Source organism: Molothrus ater, chromosome 27 (genome assembly GCF_012460135.2).
Source record: "Molothrus ater isolate BHLD 08-10-18 breed brown headed cowbird chromosome 27, BPBGC_Mater_1.1, whole genome shotgun sequence".
NCBI classification, from domain to species: Eukaryota; Metazoa; Chordata; class Aves; order Passeriformes; family Icteridae; genus Molothrus; species Molothrus ater.
The window spans coordinates 5,700,369-5,718,994 of record NC_050504.2 but is presented as its reverse complement, the minus strand read 5'-3'; the positions used below and the strand labels follow the sequence as shown (position 1 = coordinate 5,718,994).

Genomic DNA, 18,626 nt, shown 5'->3' with positions numbered 1-18,626 from the left:
GGCTGGAGACAGGGACGCGAGAGAGTCACGAACTCATCCTCGCTGTGGGGTGAGGCTGAAGGGTTTGTCCCCAGCGCTGGGTGTCACCCTGAGGGGTGGCTGAGCCCCGGCGCTGTCCCCTCACCCCAGGGGACGGTGCCACCTCCTCGGCTGTGCTGATGAACGTGGCAGAGCCACGCGGGGGTGGGGATTCCCGGCCTGGGGAGGTTTTGGGGAGCCGGGACCGCCCCCGTGGCCCCAGAGAAGGAGCTTGGGGTATCCCAGGCGGGGTGGGGACGGTGAGCGGGCACAGCAGCTGGAAGAGAAGCGTTTTGGGGTGCCATGGAGCGTCCCCAGCGGCCAGCACGGACCCCTCCCCACCCACCCCGGGGGCAGCCCCGGGGCTCCCCCCCCGTCCCTGCTGTCACCCCAGTGCTGGCCGTGCATTCCCACAGGCCCGGGCATCACGGACACTTGGGTGGCCTCCCTCCCTCCCTCCCTGCTGCCTGTCCCCCCTCCCAGCGCCCCTTTCCCCCTGGCTGGGCAGCAGCGCCGCGGGCGGGTTCGCCCTGAGCTCTGCTCTGCCCCCGCTCTGTGTCTTGAGCCCTTTCCCGCCCCCAAACCGCGCAATAAACCCAATTCTGCTCATCCTCGTGCATCCCGCAGCCCCGCCGGACAAACCGAAGGATTTCCCAGCTCCTCGCAGCAGGGTTTGGGGGGAAAATGTGGAATGAGCAAAACGGGCACCTGTAGGCAAACAGGGTCAAACCCCACCTTGGCTGCTCCCTTCCCAGTGGAAAACCATCCCCAGGGAGGAGTTTTTTGAGGGTTTTTTGGAGGTTTTTGGAGGTTTTCTGGGGTTTTTTGAGGTCCTCGAGCTCAGGGTGTCCCTCAGTGTCCCCTCTGGCGTGCGGGGTTGTCCCACCCCATGGAATCAGGGAGGGGCAGGGGGCTCCTTCTGGATTCCCCCTGCACTGGACCCCGGGCAAACCCTGAGGGGTCGGGAAGCGTCTCCTGACCCCGTGAGGCCACCAGGTCCCCTCCCCTGGAGGCCACCCAGCAGCACAGCCCTGCCTGTTCGGTGTCACCGCCTGGGTGACAGTCCCCGTGGCCCTGCTGGCGTGGTCTCCTCAGGACTTTTCGGTGTCACTTCTGTCCCCGTGCAGGATTTGGGGGTGTCCCCCCCTCTCCCCGCAGCCCAGCCCCTCACTGGGGGCAAGGTGGGGCTGGGGGACCCCAGATCCCGCTCCCCATCCCTGGGGGATTCTCAGCATCACTCCCGAGCCGGGTCGGGCCGTGCCCGCACGGCGGGGACAGGGACAGGGACAGGGTGGGCACGGCCGCCCTCGGGCGCTGCCCCGGGGGCTGTGCCCGCTCTAACGCTGCCCTTCTTGTCCCCCCTGTGCCTCCCCCGTGTCCCCTGTGCCCCCCCGGCTGTGTGTGCCTGTGTGTCCGCGTGCCCGTCTGTCCGTCCGTCCGTCCTTTCCTCTCGGGGCCGTCCCCTGCCCGTGCAGTGACACGTGGGACCCGCTCTTGTCGCGCTCTTTGTGGTGGCCCTTTTCCAGCTGCTTGACCTCAGGCCTGACTCAGTGCTGCTTCTGAACGAACTCCCTTTGCTTCTCGGTTGTTTTTGGGTTTTTCCTGTCCTCGTTTTTGTTGGTTTTTTTCCTCTTTTTTTTTTTATTCCTTTCTTTCGTCTTTTTTTTTTTTTTTTTAAGCTTTTTCTTTATTTTTCTTTGGACTTTCCACCCCTTTCTCCTCCTCCTCGTCCTCCTTGAATCTTGCTTTTCTTTCCAGGCCACTAGACCATCTAAAGAGGCCAGTGAGACCTCCCCCACGGTCTCAGAAAAACCCGCAGCTGGCAGAACATCCATCCCCGTATTGACTTCTTTTGGGGCCAGGAACTCCTCCATCTCATTCTGAGCGCCCCGGCCAGCTCCGCCCGGCCGCTCTCCTGCTCCGGGGGGCTCCTCCTCTCTTCCTCGGGCTCCTCTTCCTCCCTGGGACTTGGCTTCTCCTTGAGGCGCTCTGGAGGGAATCCGCCACCTGTGTCCCCTCCTCTTTCTGTTTGATCCGTGTTTTTGTCGCCTCCGCTCCGCCAAACGAACTTTTGTTGTCTCGCCTGTGCCGCGCCTCGGCCCGACCTCTGTGTCCCCTCCCGCTCCGCCATGGCCAACCAGCCACTTTCTGTTTCTCTCTCTCTCTCTTTTTTTTTTCCCTCCTTTTCTCCTTTTTTTCCCTCCCCTTTGGATCGCTGTTGGTTTGGTCCCCCCCCCTCCTCTTTTTCCCCCTTTCCCCTCCCCTCCTTTTTTGGTTTTTTTTTTGGGTTTTTTTTTCTGTTTATTTAAGAGCTCTCAGAGCTTCCCCCCACCAGCGTCCAGCCAGGAGCAGCCTCCAGCTCCCACCGGGCGGAAAACCGGGAAGCAGCGGCGGCCGAGGACACCCCCGGAGCGACCCCCGGAGCGACCCCCGGAGCGAGCCCCGGAGCGGCCCCCGGAGCGGCCCCCGAGCGCCCCGGGAGCGGCGGCGGTGCCCCCGCAGGAGGAGAGCGCAGCTCCGGCCCGGGCTCGCCGGGGCGCGGCCGGCGGGGCCGAGGGCGCGGGGACAGCCCGGGGACACCTCGGGCCCCGCGCCGCTGTCAGCGCCGCCGCCACCACCGCGTCCCCTCCAGGGGGGCCGGGGGGTCCCCGGGAGTGCCGGAGGGGCCGCAGGGCGCGGGTGTGAACCGGGGAGGGGTCCGGGATCGAGCGGGGCGCGGTGATGCCGGGGGGGGCACCCGGCCGCGGCTCTGTCCCCTCCCGGCGGGGACGGGCGGGCGGGACGGGGCCCCGGAGCCCCGGCGGAGCAGCCCCGGCCCTGTCCGGCCCGGGGGGGAGCGGGCGGGGGGCCCGTGGCCACCCCCCTGCAGCGTGGCTGGGCCAGGTGTGCCCAGGTGGGCATCAGGTGTGCCCAGGTGTGCCCAGGTGTGTCCAGGTGGGCTCCAGGTGTGCCCAGGTGTGCCCAGGTGGGCATCAGGTGTGCCCAGGTGTGTCCAGGTGTGCCCAGGTGGGCATCAGGTGTGCCCAGGTGTGCCCAGGTGTGCCCAGGTGTGCCCAGGTGTGTCCAGGTGGGCATCAGGTGTGCCCAGGTGTGCCCAGGTGTGTCCAGGTGGGCTCCGGGTGTGCCCAGGCACAGCCCAGGTATGCCCCAGGTGTGCTCAGGTACACTCCAGGTGTGCCCCAGGTGTGCCCTAGCTGTACCCACCTGTGCCCAGGTGGGCTCCAGGTGCAGCCAGCTGTGGCCAGATGTGCTCCAGGTGGGCCCCAGGTGCTCCACAGGTGGTGCCAGGTGCACTGGGCTGTGCCCAGGTGCTCCCAGGTGTACCCAGGTGTGCCCAGGTGTGCCCCAGGTGTATCCAGCTGTGCCCAGGTGCACCCAGGTGTGCCCAGGTGTGTGTGTGCGTGTGCTCTGTGTGTGCAGCACAAGATCCAATCACTCCTTCTGTTCTCTGTTTCGTCCTTGGGTTGATTATTTTCGGGTTTTTTTAAATTTCAATTCCTTTTTTCTTCCTTTTCCCCCCTCCTCTGGTTTTTTGTTTTGTTTTGTTTTTTGTTTTTTGTATCTCAATCATTTTTGTACAGAAGAAATGAGAGCCTTTTTTTGAATAACAAAGAGAAAACACACACAAAAAAGAACAAAAACCAAAAAAAAAGACCAAAAAAAGAAAGGAAAAAAATTTAAAAAAAAAATCATGATGCAATTTCTTTGGATTGCAAAAAAAGCAACTCTTTACATTTAAGTGAAGTGTCTTAACATTTTATATTGTTTTAAAAAATATATTTACATATTATATATATATAATATACGTAATATAAATCTATATATAAATATTTAAAGAGGGGAAAAAACTAAAAAAAAAAAACCTAAAAAAAAAAGGAAAAAGAAGAGAAATAAATAAATCACGTCCGGTATTATTTAGGGGGTGGATTTAAAATCCCTTCTTAGGTTTAGAGCTCCTCGTGGTTCCCAGAGCGGCTTCGTCGCCCTCGCGCTGAGTCCCCGCCCTCTCTCCTTGTCCCCAGGTGTCCCCAGGTGTCCCCTGGTGGCCCTGGAGACCCCCGCCCGCCCCCAGTGCCAGCAGCAATAGCAGTCACTGACGCGTTTGGAATTAATTTCGTTTTTAATTAATTTCTGTTCTCGGTACCAAAGTGAATTCTCTGTAGCAAAGCCGCAGCTCCCGGGGCCGGGCGGGTGGTGGCACCTGGCGCTGTCCCCTCCCCTGCCCCCGGTCACCCCCGCGCTGTCACCTCCTGTCACCTTGTGTCACCCCAGGGGGGGCGCGGTGACAGCGCCCGAGCTCTGCTGGCTGGAGGTGACAATGCCACCCCCTTGGGGACACCCACATGGGGGTGACAATGCCACCCCCTTGGGGACACCCACATGGGGGTGACAATGCCACCCCCTTGGGGACACCCACATGGGGGTGACAATGCCACCCCCTTGGGGACACCCACATGGAGGTGACAATGCCACCCCCTTGGGGACACCCACATGGAGGTGACAATGCCTCCCCCTTGGGGACACCCACATGGGGGTGACAATGCCACCCCCTTGGGGACACCCACATGGGGGTGACAATGCCACCCCCTTGGGGACACCCACATGGAGGTGACAATGCCACCCCCTTGGGGACACCCACATGGGGGTGACAATGCCACCCCCTTGGGGACACCCAGATGGAGGTGACAATGCCACCCCCTTGGGGACATCCACATGGGGGTGACAATGCCACCCCCTTGGGGACATCCACATGGGGGTGACAATGCCACCCTCCTTTATGACACCCTCATGGAGGTGACAATGCCACCCCCTTGGGGACATCCACATGGGGGTGACAATGCCACCCCCTTGGGGACATCCACATGGAGGTGACAATGCCACCCCCTTGGGGACACCCACATGGGGGTGACAATGCCACCCTCCTTTATGACACCCACATGGGGGTGACAATGCCACCCCCTTGGGGACATCCACATGGAGGTGACAATGCCACCCCCTTGGGGACATCCACATGGGGGTGACAATGCCTCCCCCTTGGGGACACCCACATGGAGGTGACAATGCCACCCCCTTGGGGACACCCACATGGGGGTGACAATGCCACCCCCTTGGGGACACCCACATGGAGGTGACAATGCCACCCCCTTGGGGACACCCACATGGAGGTGACAATGCCACCCCCTTGGGGACACCCACATGGGGGTGACAATGCCACCCCCTTGGGGACACCCACATGGAGGTGACAATGCCACCCCCTTGGGGACACCCACATGGGGGTGACAATGCCACCCTCCTTTATGACACCCTCAAAAATGTCATGGAGGTGACAATTGCCACCCTTGTGGCGACACACAGAGAAATGACATGAGGAGGTGACAAGTGCCGCCCCCTTGTGGACACCCCCAGAAATGTCACAGGACGGTGACAAGTGCCACCTCCATTGGGACACCCACGTGAGGAGGTGACAATTGCCACCCTCCATGGGGACACCCCCAAAAATGACACGGGAGGGGGCTGTCCTCAGTGTCCCCACCTTGGTGTCCCCACCTTAGTGTCCCCAAGCTGTCACCGATTTTGGGGGGGGGTTGTCCCTTTTCCCACCCCACTGGGGTTGTCCCCAGGCCACCCCTCCCAGGTCGGTGTCACTGGCTCAGAGCAGGAGGGTGACAGTGACAAACCAGGGGGTGACAGCGCCAGGTGAGGGGGTGGCAGCTCCCAGGCTGTCCCCAAACCCCCCCAGGGTCCCCTTTTCCCGGCTGGTGTCCCTGTGAGCGTGGTGTCCCCGTGTGCGTGTGTGTCCGTCCCCTTCATGGCATCGTGCAAATCTCTCACTGAAGCAAGAAGACAACAACAAAAAACAACAACGAAAAAATCAAAATTAACAACGAAACAACTCAATTCTGGTTCAGACCAGGAAAAACATATTTTAAAAATGATTTTAAAAAAAGAGGAAAATGTGTAAAAATGACAAAAAAAAGCCCAAACGCAAGCGCTGCCTGCATCATGCATGTGTCGGAGGCGCCCGCTGCATGCGCTCCCCGCTTTACTCGTCTGGATGTTGTTTCAAAACAAACAAAAAAAAAAGGCTACGACTCTGAAAAGGACAAAAAAAAAAGGACAAACTGAGAAGAAAAAGCGAAAAACGCCAAAAAAAAAAAAAAGGAAAAACAAGGAATTTCTGGTTCTCCTTAGAGGCTGTTTTGGGGTTTCTACGCCGTCGTGTGTCTCTCTCTCTCTCTCTCTCTTCCGCATGAATTTTCTCGTGAACTGTTTTAAAAAGGAAATAAAAGGAACAAAAAGTACAAAAAAGAGTAGAAAACGGAGGAAAAAAAAGGAAAAAAAATGAAGAAAAATGTAAAAAAAAAAAAAAAAAAAGCCTCGCACAGGGGAAAAGCGGGGGAGGGGAGGGAGGGGCCGCCCCCACCCTGTGCCACCCCCCCGCTGTGTCCCCTGTGTCACCGTGGATGCCATGGGTAGTTGTGTGTGACCGTTGTAATTCCCGTGACAAAAGGGTTGCTTTTTATTATTTTCCTTTTTCCCTTTATAATTTTTCTTTTCTATCAGAGTGTCTGGCTTTAATAAAATTACTCTTTTTTTTTTTTTTTGCCTCTTTTTCTGTCTTTTTCTGGCGATTTTCCCCCTCATTTTTACCCCCTCTCCCCGAATTTTGAGAAATTGAAAATTGAGAAATCGACAAATTTGAGAAATTGAAAATTGAGAATTTTAATGGGAATGGGGCCTCCCCAATTCTGTTATTTCTTCCCCACAGGCTCAGAGAAAAATGAGATTTATCCTCACATGGATAAACCCAGGAATAAAAATTCCCAGCACCAGGAATTTGAAGTTCCTGCCCACCAAAAAAAAAAAAGGGAATTAATACCGACAAAACCTTGAATAACCAGTTTATTTCCAATATATAGACTGGAGGTGGGGGGGCCAAAGCAGGGGGGATTTTTTGGGTTGGTTTGGGGTTTTTTTTGCAGTTTTGCAGATCCCGACAGGGCTGGGAACGGGGGTGGGAAGGGGTTTGGGTGGGACATGCAGGAGGGTTTTAAAAAGTCACCACTGGTCCAGCACGTCCCCTGCTTGGGGCTGGCCTTTCCGCTGAGCAAAACTTCTTAAAAAATCCTTATAAATCCTTTGGGATATGTTACACGGGCAGGGCCGGTATTTACAGGGGAAAATGAACAACAAAAACCAAAAAACAAAATCGAAAAGAAAAACCAATGACTTTACAGCAAATATTTGCATAACGTATGAGAACGACACGGAGAGACGGTGACGGGGCGTGACACCAGGCCACCGAGGTGGTGGCACTTGTGTCCCCGCGTGGCCAGGCCGGGGGTCCCCAAACTCCCTTCCTAAAGTGCTTCTGGCCTGGGGGGCAGGAAGGGGACAGCGACGGGAGGGGACAGGGACATCCCAGGATGTGCCACACGCGGCTCGTGGGGGGTGAAGGGTGGCAGTGTCCCCCCCGCCGCCGGTGTCCCCCTCAGTGCCACCCCCTCCCCGGCTCCCCCCTCTCACCAGAGCCCCCCCAGGTGAGGGTGACAGCGCTGAGGTCCCCAGGTGACCCCAGCACACGGGGGGGGTCTCTGGGATGGGACCCCCAAGGTCCTCAGGGCATGGAGAGTCCTCAGGGTCCCCAGGGCAGGGGTCTGTCATGGAGGTCACCAGGGCAGGGGTCTCTGACCCTGATGTCCCCAAGGTCCCCCAGAGCAAGTGTCTGCGACACCAAGATCCCCAGGGTCCCCAGCAGGTTTCTGACCAGGTCCCCAGGGTCCCTCAACACAGGGGTCTGTGACACCGAGGTCCCCAGTGTCCCCAGGGTCCCCATCCCGGGCAGGTCCCGGCCGGAGCAGCCGCAGCGCCCAGGGAAGTGCCCGCACTTCGCTCCGCCGCGGCTGGGGACAGCAGTGCCACCACTGGGGACAGTCCCCAGAGCCCCCAGAGCCCCCACGCCCCTCCTGGCACTGCCTGGGGGCTGGGGCACCGTGCGGTGGCACCGCCGCTGGTCCCCAAAGCGGGGGACGAGGTGGCTTTGTCCCCCCATGGCACAGGGCCACCGGGACCTGTTAAATAACGCCAGCGGCTCGTCTGGAGGGCAATTAAATACGGGGACAAGGGACAGTCCTTAAATTAAACACGCCCGGGGGGGTCACAGACACTGTGGGAAGCGCAGGGGTGCCGGGGGGCCGGGGCTGCCCGGGGGGCTCCGGGCGGCCGTGCCCGGGCCAGCGGTGCCAGGGGGTGCCGGGGCGGGAGCCGCGGGCCGGGCTTTGGTGGACTCCAGGCTGCTGAGCCCCGAGTCCTTGTCACGGCAGGGTCCCGGGGTCCCCTCGAGTCCCCGCGGCTCCTTCCACTCGTTGAAGTTGAGGTCCTTGAGGCCACCGGGCACCACCACCGTGTGCCGGCGCCAGCTGCTCTTCTTGCGGCGCGTCTCGGGGGAGTGTGCCCGGCGCAGCCGCACCCCCATGTCATCGGCGGAGCCCCGCAGGTGCTGCCGGAGCTGCTCCCGCAGCGACGCTCGCCCGGGGGCCACCCAGCCCTGCTCGTCACCGCCGGCCGCCGCCGCCGTGTCCCGCGGTCTCCCCAGCCTCCTGCGGGCCAGCGTGTCGCACTGGATCAGGCGGTGCGAGTTGAAGGAGGGGCGGCCCGGGGGTGACTTGTCCTCGTCGCCCGTCCCCAGCCCGGCCTGGCCCGGCCGCGGCCGCGCTCCCTCGCGGCTCTCCGTGTCCGTCTCCATGTGGCTGAGCTCGCTGCGCTCGTCATCCGCCTCCTCCCCGCGGCTCCCGGCCACCGAGTGCACCTCGGAGCACAGGCTGCGGTCCATGGTGGACAGCGTGGAGTAGCCGGACACGATGGAGCGGGCGTCCGGGGCCGGCTCGGAGCCGCTGCCCGCGGTCTCGGCGGAGCATTCCCGCTGCGTCCCGGCCGGCTCGGTGCTGGTGCCGCGGGGCGCTTTGCCGGGTGTCACCGCGGGGCCCTCCTGCTCCTGCTGCCAGCCCGGGCCGTCCCTGCGCTCCGCGTCGTCATCGGTGCTGCTCCCAACGCCTTCGGCCTCTCTCCTTTTCTTCCTCTTGCGGGCGGCGGCCGAGACGAAGGGGATGGCGAGGAGCTCCCGGTGCGGCGGCGCTTTGCGCGACGGCCACGTGCCCTGGGGATGCGGGGACAGCGGGGTCAGGGGCGGCGGTGACACGGACGGGGACAGGCTGGGTGTCCCCAGCCCCGCGTGCCCACCCTGCCGGCCCCAGCCCGGGATCCCGCTCACCTTCGGTTTGGCAGAGCCGCTGCGGGTGGAGCCTGGAAAGCAGAGGGGAGAGGGGGGTTAGAGGGGTCCTGGCGGGGGGAATGTGCAGGGGAGGGGTCTGGGGTCTCTTTGGGGACGCTGCTCCATGCCCCCAAACCAGGACAGGGACATGCTGGGGCTGTCACACCGGCTGGACGTGCCAGGAGGGGCTCCGGTGGTCATGGGGGAGTCCCTGGCATTGCTCACCTCACCCAGGGTGAGGAATGGGGACAAGGGGGGCACACGCAGGCACACGCAGCCGGGACACACAGTCGGGACCCCCGCGGTGGGACCCCAACCCTCCCACAGCCACGGGGCGCAGAGGGGACAGGGACAGGGCGCTGCCACCGCCGCGTCACCGGGAGAGAGGGCGGGGAGGTGGCTCCGTGCCACAGCCAGCCTCAGAGAGGGGGCTGGGATAGGCCGGGGTTACAGGCTAAGGAGGGGACACAGAGGGGACACAGAGAGGACAGGCAGCCCTGGCCCTGCTGCCGCCATGTGAAGGACAAGGACAGGACACAGACCCCTCTCCCGCCCCGCATGCCCGGGACGGGGTTAGCAGTGCTGACAACGAGAGAGGGGGAGGCAGAAAGGGGGTGCTGACCCTCCCCAGGGCTTTGGGAACCCCACACCCCAGAATCTGAGGGCTCTGGGACACCCCACACCCATCCCTGCAGCGGGGTGCCCTCACAGGGACTGGCCAAGCAGAGTGAGAAGGATTTGGGGCTCCTCTGCCAGTGTTGGGGACACTGGGGACAGCGCCAGGCAGGACAGTGTCCCCTCCCCTCCCGGTGTCCCCCTGCTCCCCCTCTCTCGTGTCCCCCCGAGGGTTAGTGCGTGAGCAATGCACCCGGGATCAGACTGTACCCGCTCTAGCTCTCGAGGAGATCCGCTGGAGGAGGAAGAGGAGGAGGAGGAGGAAGAGGACAGCACAGAGAAGTTCAAGGAAAGAACGTAAGAAATCAGTCCAACGTCAAAGGCTCCCGGTCTCCAGGTGTGGCAGCGTGGGCAGGGGCGGGGGTCCCGCAGGGTGGGCGCTGCCCTGAGGGACAAGGAGTGGCCACCGGAGAGAAGGGGGGTGGGACAGGGTGGGCAGGGGCTCCTCGAGCATCCCCAGGGCTGCTCCCAGTTTTGGAGAGGAGGGAGATGGGATGTCCCATCCAGCAATCACAGGCTGGCCGTGGCCGTGCCCATGGATGTGGGCAGGGGGGCACAGAGAGTCGGGAGGGGCACTCTGGGGTGCCAGGAGTGCGGGGCACAATGTCACAGGTGCCACCCCTCACCTGCGGCATCGCCGGGCGCTGCCGTCCTGCCAATGTTGGGCAGCAGGTACTCGATGTTGGGCACAGACTGAGCCTCCTTCTCATCCACGGGGGTCTGTGGGGAAAAAACAGGGATCAGGGCACTGCCCAGAGCCCCCCAGCTCCCAGCTGAGGGTCTTCACCCCCCTGAGCCACAGCGGGACCCCCTGAGTGGGGACAGGACTCACCTTCTCACCCTTGTCCTCCTTGTCACTGAAGAACCAGTCTGACTGTGGGGGAGACAGGAGAGGGGTCAGGAGCTCCGTCCCCCTTTTTGGGGGATGGGTCCCGTCCCCCTGCCCACCCAGGGGTGCCACTCACGTGCTGGATGAGGGTCTCCACGATCTTGTAGCGGTCGGGCATGTGCGTCACCATGTCGGTCATGTTGTCCTCGGACGTTCGCACCAGCGTGGGGCCGAACACCAGCGCCAGGTTCCGGGGCTCCATCTGCACCCAGAGCCGGCTCAGAGCTGCAGCCCAGCCCGGGCAGGGGGGCTCCAGGTGGGGCCGGAGATTCCCAGGGAGGAGGGGGGGGTTCGTACCTTGTTCTTCTCCGAGTGGTCAGCGATGGTCTTCAGGTGACCCACCAGGAATTTGAGGGTCTCGTAGTAGTGGCCTGGCAGGTCCCGGATCTGTGGGGACACATTGGGTCACCTCTCTGCCCGCTGTCCCCACCCAGGGGGGGCTCCAGGGCGGTGTCCTCACCCCAGCCCCTGTCCCTTCTCCCTACCAGCTTCCGCAGCGTCCTCATCCTCTCGCTGGCATCTTCAATTCGGTTGGCTTCGATGAAGTCATTGTATTTATCTGAAAGTGGCACATGAGGGTGTCACAGCAGGGTGGAGGGGACAGGCCACCACCTCCCCAGAGTCAGAGACCCCCGGATGAACCCGCTGGAAATACAGGGGAAGGGTCTCAGGGCTGGTCCTACTGCAGGGCAAGGAGGGACAAGGACAAGTGGCCTTGGTGACAGATTGTCCCCCGCCATGGGTGGTTGTGTCACTGGGTCTGGGGACAGGTCCCCAGCACAGGGGATGGGGTCTGGGGCTCTGGTGGCTCCGGGGGACAGGGACTCACCGTCGGTGAAGAGGGGCTCAGGCAGCTTTCGGAAGAAGGATTTCAGGAGGCTGCTGATGACGTTCAGGTCCTGCCACCGCTGCGGGGGACAGAAGAGGCTGCTCAGAGGGACAGCCAGGGACACCGAGGGGACAGCGGGATGAGGTCCCCAAACCAGGCACAGCCCCGGCAACAGAAGCGTCCCCAGGATGTCACCGGCAGTGCTGGCAGCGACCGCCAGGCGGCACCACCACTCCAGGGGATGGAAACGGGGATGGAGGGGACAGGGACAATGGGACAGGGACAATGGGACAGGGATGGTGGGGACAGGGACAATGGGACAGGGACAATGGGACAGGGATGATGATGGGGACAGGGATGGCACTGACAGGACTGGGATAATGGGGACAAGGATGATGACAGAAAGAATGATAATAATGGGGATAAGGATGATGCCAGAGACAGGGATGATGGAACAGGATGATGACGGGGACAAGGATGTTGATGGGGACAGGGGAGATGACAGGAACATGGATGATAACAAGGACAGGGATGATGACGGGGACAGCGATGATGACACAGACCGGGAGAGCATTCCAGAGGCATGACAGGGATGGGGAGCAGGATGAGGCCAGCCATGGGGATGGTCACCTGCCCTGCCCTCACCTCGTCCTGCAGGTTGATCTCGGTGGCTCCCTTGTTGAGCTGCTCCTGCAGGCTGGACACCACCGCGTTGTTGCCGGGCACGCGGTAGATGCCCATGTACTCCAGGCCCCGGTCCTCCACCACCTTGCAGCACGCTTCCACGATCAGGGGCACGTTCTGCAGGGACAGGGATGGGCTCAGGGCGTGCCAGGCCTGGGCAGAGTCCCCGAGGGCTGGCAGTGGTGGCACAGCCCTACCTTGTTGTCCGGGGCAGGCTGACAATCCTCCAGCCTCACGCCGAAGGCGCGCGGGGCAGATTTCTTGTTCTTCTTCATGATGTTGATGCCCCACGGGGCTTTCTGGGAGCTGCTTTCATCTGGGGTGGGGGGAAAAAGCCACAGGATCACTTGGGGTAAGTGGGAAGAGCAGCCCTGCGGGGATAAGCACCACAGCAGCCGTGGGGGGCACAAAGCACCCCGGGTTTGTCCTTCTGGGGTGTCCCACGTACCTTTCGTGACAGCCGCGTCCTGCCGGGGGGACCGGGGCGCACTGGTTCCCGTCTGCTTCAGGAACTCGGCTCGGATCCCCAGCCCACGAGGGCCCTTGGGCGACGAGTCGGGCTTGGTGCCCGCAGGGCTGAAGGGAGAGCGGGGAGGGCTCAGGTGGGGCACAGCCAGGGGCACCAGCCCGGCACAAAACCTCCCAGTGAGCGTTGCCAGCACCACTCCCAGGCTCCCCAGCATCCTACAGAGAGCCTGGGCAGCACCGGGCTGCTCCACCCTCGTTACAAGTGCCAGGTGACACTCTGGCTGACCCCAGGCCACCCTGCGTGCAGGCGGCTCTTCCATCACTGCCCCATCCAGGAGCCGCCGGCTTTGCTCCGTCACTGTCACACCAGGGTGACCAACGCCCCGGGGGTCTCGGTGCCCACCACCCCGGTCCGTACCTCACTTTCCGGTAGTCGTTTAACTTCTTGCTGATAAGGGCTTGGCTGGCAAAACCGGGGTCCTGGGGAGGCAGAGAGAAGAGGGGAAGGGAGAGCTTGAGCAGCGTGTCCACCGGACACCCCCGGGCAAGTCCACGCTGTGCTGGGCGCCAGGCGGGACCGGGTGGCACCAGGCAAGGGCAGCACCAGGTCGCCGCTGCCCCGGGACAGCCCTGCTGCTGTCCATCGCTCCAGGCCACAGAGCAGGGTCTGAGCTGGACACAGGTGTGTCCTTCCACGGCACGCACACCTCTGCTGACCTGCGCTGACCACGCACACCTCTGCCTGCGCTGCACAGCCTCCACGGGCACAGAACCATCCCTGCAGGATGCTCCCCACAGCACCACAGCGCCGTGTTTGCCCAAACAACTCCGGATGTTCCAGCCTTAGAGCACCGGTTCTGACCCAGCAGCACCATCCAGTTCCAACCAGGCAGCACCATCCAGGTCCAATACCTGGAGCACCATCTGGGTCCAACCCAGCAGCAGCACCATCCAGTTCCAGCCCAACAGCACCATTCGGTTCTGACCCAGCAGCACAGTCTGGTTCTAACCAGCAGCACTGGCCAGTTCCAGCCTTGGAGCACCATCCAACTCAGCATCACCGTCCCATTCTGACCTGGCAGCACCGTCCCCACCGAGCCCCCTGCGCCCTCCGGCACAGGGCTGTGCCACAGACAGCCAGAGACCACTCCGAGCTCAACGCCAGAGCCTGCCACAAGCCCAGCATGACCACGGCCACCAAACTGAGCCATTGAGCCACTGTGACACCGTGACACCGTGACACTGCAGCCAGCCCAGCGCTGGCCATCCCACAGATCCACCGCTGCAATCCAGAGCAGCCCCAGAGCAGCTCTGCCCATCTCACACCCGAGTGACCTCGCACAGCCACGGCTGCCCAGGGAGGGCTCAGCCTCGGCAGCACCACACGGGCACCGTGCTCCTCTCTCCATGAACAGAGCCATGTCAGACCAGGCAGAACCACATCAAACCACGGCAGAGCCACACTTCACCATGGCAGGGACAGGCCACACCATGGCACGGCCATGTCAGACCACAGCAGGGACATGTCAACCCACGGCACAGCCACATCACGCCATGGTGGGAACACATCACACCATGGCACAACCATATCACATCACACCATGGTGGGAACACATCACACCATGGCACAGCCACGTCGCACCTCACCAAAGCCAGGACGCACCCTGGCAGAGCCACACCAGACCCTGGCAGAGCCACACAGGCTCCTCTGCCACCGCACAACCAAACACTGACACAGCAGATCTGGTGCCAGCCCCGCCTGCAGAGCCACAGCCCCTCTGCCGAGCGTCCCGCGCACCCTGCCCCGCCTGAGGCCACGGGGCCACGCTCTTCTTGGGAGCCACGAGCCCCCGCGCACCCCTGGGAGCACGGCACGGGCCTGGCCGTGGCCTGGGGAAGCAGCACAAGGCAAAGAGCTGGAGAGAGCCGAGGCGGTTAGTGCCAGGAGAGCCAGAGGCAGCCGGGAGCCCCATGTGGCTCTCACCTCGCCCTCAGCCTTGCTGTTCTCCCTGATGACTTTGATCCAGGCCAGCATGTCTTCCCGATCCTCTGCCTGAAAGAGATATTCACAGAAGTCAGCGGTCGTCAGGCGGAAGACGTGCTTCCTCTTGGTCTCGCTGTAGGAGATGTCCACCAGGCACGCTTGGATGCTGATCGGCGGCTCCTCCTCACCTGGGGCCGGGGCGCAGGTCACCGCCTCCCGCCTGTCCTTGCACAGGTACAGCGAGTGGGTGCGCAGCACGGCGAAGACGCGCTTCCACTGCCGGATGCCTCCCCCGACCTTCTGCGGGGAGAAGGGATGGAGCGCCGGCCTCAGGGAGCGGCCCGCGGGGCCACGGGGCTCCGGGCTGGGGGCAGACCCCGCCTACCTTCCCCTTTTTGGTGAGGATCTGCTTGCAGTGGAGCCAGCCCTCCTTCCTCACGGCGCTGAACGGCACGTCCGAGAGGTCGGAGGTTGAGTGTCTTTTGGAACGGGCGTCTTCCGACGTGCCCAGGCTGTCCAGAGACTGCGAGGGGCCGGAGGGAGGCGTTGGGGTGAGGCCATGGGCACCCCTGCTCCACCAGGGAACCCCCCCGTTGTTTTGGGGCAGCCCCAGCGTGGCACTCACCCCATCGGTGAAGAAGCTCCTCAGCATGCGGAGGCTGGGGACCCGGCTGGGCATCCTCCTGGGGGGAGAGAGCCCCTGTCAGCGCGAGGGGGCGGGAGCTGGGGGGCGGTGGGACCGGGAGGGGGCTCCAGCCCTACCTTAGGATCTTCCCCTCGTCCCGAAATGCGTTCAGGCCATCGTCGCAGGACTTGGAGCGCTCGGTGGTGATGGCCAGCAGGTAGGAGGAGCGGCGGCCGGCCTTGATGCTACCTGCGGTGGGGAGGGGGCAAACCCGCCCTGCTCAGCCCGGGGGTGCCAGGCAGGGCTCTGGGGCGGGGGCTGCTCCCCTCCGAGGCTCCCAGGGTGGTTCCCCCTCCCCAGAACTTACTGCAGTCCTGGGAGTAGTGCCGGGACAGGGCAAAGGCGAAGGTGGGCGACGCGGGGCTGGTGGCCACGGCGGGCGCCGAGTTCATGGCGCTGGACACCACCGAGGAGGCTGGGACGTGCTTGGCCTTCAGGTCGATGCTGGGGCTGGTGGGTTCGTCTGTGAGGGGGGTGGGCAGTGTTGGAGGGGGGGTTGGGGCAGGGAAAAGCACTGCTGGGACCCCCCAGCGCTTCTGAGGGTGGTGGGTTTGGTGTCAGGGCTGGGCTGGGGACACACTGGCACCCCCAGGAGCTGATGGGGCACCTGGACCCTCACCCACAGCAACCCTGAGACCCCCATCCCCACTCCATCCCCTCCCCATCCCATCCAGTGGCAGGGCAGAGCCGTGGCTTCCTAAACCCAGCTGGGTCAGGGCAGGGAGCTCCCAAGTGAGACAGGAACAGGGACAGCCCTGTCCCCACCTCTGAGTGGGGCAGGAACGTGCAGGGCTCCAGTTCACACCAGTAAGGGGCACCAGCAGCTGGGCAGGGGGTGCAGGGCAAGAGGGAGGGGTGAGGGTGCTCAAACCCAAACTGTGGCACCACATCACCAACCCCGGGCCTGCCTGGGGACAGAAGATCCAGAGGGGCACAGGACACTGTGGGGTGTGGGGCACTGTGGGGTGCCAGGCATTGAAGGCGCTGCTGGCCCTTCCCATCTCCACGCTGGCCACAGATGGGTGCTCTGGACACCTGACCCCCAAACGTGCCCACAGGACCCCCTAAATCCCTTCCCGGAGGTGACCAGCAGGCCCCCCTGCACTCACCGATGAAGGGGATGGATGCCAGCGAGTCCTCGGGGGCCGCCAGGGGAGCCACTCGCCGGCCCGACCGCTCGCTGCCCGGCCTGTCCCCTCTGCCCGCGGCGGGGTCACAAATGTCCGTCTCCTTCACCCCCTCGGGGAACACAAAGTTCATCTGCCGCAGCGGCGCGGGCATCTTGCGGCCCGTGGGCGGCTTCTGCCGCAGCACCACCTCCTCCCGGCGCTCCTCCGGCTGCTCGGACCCGCGGCCGCCCTCCGGCCGCGGCTCCCGGGGCGCGCTGGGCACGGCCGGGGCGGCCGCGGGGGGGCTGGCGGGGCTGACCGCGCTGTCCCTGAGCGGGGCCACGGCCCGCTGCGCGATGCTGAAGGTGGGCAGCCCCCCGAAGGCAGGGTCGCGGCAGGACAGGGCGTGCAGCAGCCCAGTGCGGCGCTGGAAGGACGGGCTGTAGCTGCGGTAGCCGATGTAGCCCGAGTCATCCGCGCTCGGCAGGTTGGGCTGCGACGGGTGCTTCTGCACCGGCTCCCGCGATGAGGAGGAGGAGGAGGAGGAAGCGGCGAAGGAACCGGGCGGGACGGGCGGCCCGGCGGTCGCGGTGGCAGCGACAGCGGCCCGGCAGAGCCTCTCGGGCGGCCACGCGGAGCGGTCGAGGTGCGACGCGAGCAGCGCGCCGGGCTCCAGCGCCTCCATGGAGCGCCCGTACCTGCCCAGGTAGTGGTCGGAGCGGGCGCGGGGGGCCCAGCCCTCGCGGCTGGGCTGCAGCAGGGTGTCGTGCGAGGCGCTGTGGGGCCAGCCCCGCTGTGGGGCCGCGGGCCCGGAGCCGCCCAGGCGGTCGTGGGACACGCTGCGGTAGCGGGGCATGGCGTGCCGCCGCTCCTCCGAGGCGCTGCGCCGCGGCTCCTGGCTGCAGAACCAGCGCGACAGCGCCTGCTGGCACTCCTGGCGGCCGGGCGCACGCTGGGCTCCCGACACGTCCCGGGGCGGCCGCCCGGTGCCCTCCTTGAAGCCGCAGTGAGTCCGGTGCTCCGGGAGGTGCTTGGGGACGCCGTAGCAGGAGGCGGTGGCGGGGGACATCCCGTAGCGGTCGGGCACGGAGGATGGGACGCTGGCGGGGCAGGCGGGGCGGGAGAAGGAGCCGGGGTGCCCGTGGGGTGCGGCGGGGCGCGGGGGGGGACCCCCGGGCTGCGGCTCCTCGGGGCGGTGCGCGGGGCTGCCGCCGGTGTCGCTGCTGCGGGCGCCGAGCGGGGACGAGGGACCGGTGGTGGCCGAGCGGGGGGCGCGGGGGTCCGGCGGCTGGCCCGGGGCGGGCTCGGCACCCCGGGCCTGGAAGGGGTACGTTTTCCGTGGGTAGCAGATGGGAGGGGGCTCGGGGATGCTCTGAGCCCCCCCGGAGTACGGCTCGTTGCCCTTCAGGTAGGCGTCCTGGGAATAGGCCTGGGGACGGGGGACAGCGGGTCAGGGAGGGGGGACAGGGTCACAATCCTCCACACGCCCACCGCAGGGATGCTCTCCGCATCCCCCAACTCCTCAGCAAACCTCCAGTGGGGTCAGCTGGGCTGGATGCAGCCCCCCACACCCATCCTACTTTCCCACGGGGCCCCCCCGGCTCTGAGCAGCGCTGGCAGCAGCCGCAGCCCTTCCGCTGTCCCCTCCCCTCCTTCCTAAAATACCCCGGCACGGCCGTCCCGGCTCACGGCCATCCCGGCTCATTTTTCACGTGCCCCTGACTCCACGCTGGGGGATTCCCAGAGACCAGAGAGGCACAGAATGGGACCCTCCTGTAAAACCCCCCAGCCATATGGGAAGGGGCCCCCAGGCTGGGCACAGGCAGTGGCGGACCCCAAAAGCCACCGAATATCCAAGCTGGGATGCGAGGGGCACCAAGAGGAGCCCCAAGCACAGCCCTCAGCTCAGGCCACCCTGCCAGGGCCACTGTCACCCCCAGACCCTGGCCCACCCATGGCAGAGCCACTTGAGGGAGTCCAAGGACAAACCAGACCCCAAAACCTGGGACAATTC

At 63.8% G+C, this 18,626-nt stretch overlaps 2 protein-coding genes across 8 annotated transcripts in view; one reads left to right on the top strand and one right to left on the bottom strand.

Moving 5' to 3' along the window:
- Positions 1-6,618, top strand: part of SRCIN1 (SRC kinase signaling inhibitor 1) — a 48,922-nt gene extending 42,304 nt beyond the window's left edge. For 3 of the 7 annotated variants that reach the window (XM_036398772.2, XM_036398771.2, XM_036398770.2), the window contains one exon: positions 2,329-6,618. In XM_036398772.2, coding sequence (XP_036254665.1) covers positions 2,329-2,703 — 375 coding nt within the window. In that variant the 3' untranslated portion in view covers positions 2,704-6,618. Of the gene's footprint in view, positions 1-1,493; positions 2,115-2,328 lie in introns of those variants that run through there. The other 4 variants (XR_008508858.1, XR_008508859.1, XM_036398773.2 and 1 more) reach the window with 4 other exon arrangements.
- Positions 6,619-6,903: 285 nt separating this feature from the next.
- The window catches only part of ARHGAP23 (Rho GTPase activating protein 23), a 28,418-nt gene continuing 16,695 nt past the window's right edge, over positions 6,904-18,626 (bottom strand). The window contains exons 7-24 of the mRNA XM_036398880.1: positions 16,613-18,041; positions 15,811-15,966; positions 15,581-15,692; positions 15,444-15,501; positions 15,204-15,341; positions 14,819-15,118; positions 13,253-13,314; positions 12,815-12,942; positions 12,564-12,682; positions 12,328-12,483; positions 11,683-11,761; positions 11,339-11,412; positions 11,151-11,240; positions 10,930-11,055; positions 10,797-10,838; positions 10,591-10,684; positions 9,290-9,321; positions 6,904-9,175 (exon numbers count right to left, since the gene is read on the bottom strand). Of these exons, the coding sequence (XP_036254773.1) occupies positions 8,177-9,175; positions 9,290-9,321; positions 10,591-10,684; positions 10,797-10,838; positions 10,930-11,055; positions 11,151-11,240; positions 11,339-11,412; positions 11,683-11,761; positions 12,328-12,483; positions 12,564-12,682; positions 12,815-12,942; positions 13,253-13,314; positions 14,819-15,118; positions 15,204-15,341; positions 15,444-15,501; positions 15,581-15,692; positions 15,811-15,966; positions 16,613-18,041 (4,194 nt within the window). The 3' untranslated portion in view covers positions 6,904-8,176. The remainder of the gene's footprint in view (positions 9,176-9,289; positions 9,322-10,590; positions 10,685-10,796; positions 10,839-10,929; positions 11,056-11,150; positions 11,241-11,338; positions 11,413-11,682; positions 11,762-12,327; positions 12,484-12,563; positions 12,683-12,814; positions 12,943-13,252; positions 13,315-14,818; positions 15,119-15,203; positions 15,342-15,443; positions 15,502-15,580; positions 15,693-15,810; positions 15,967-16,612; positions 18,042-18,626) is intronic.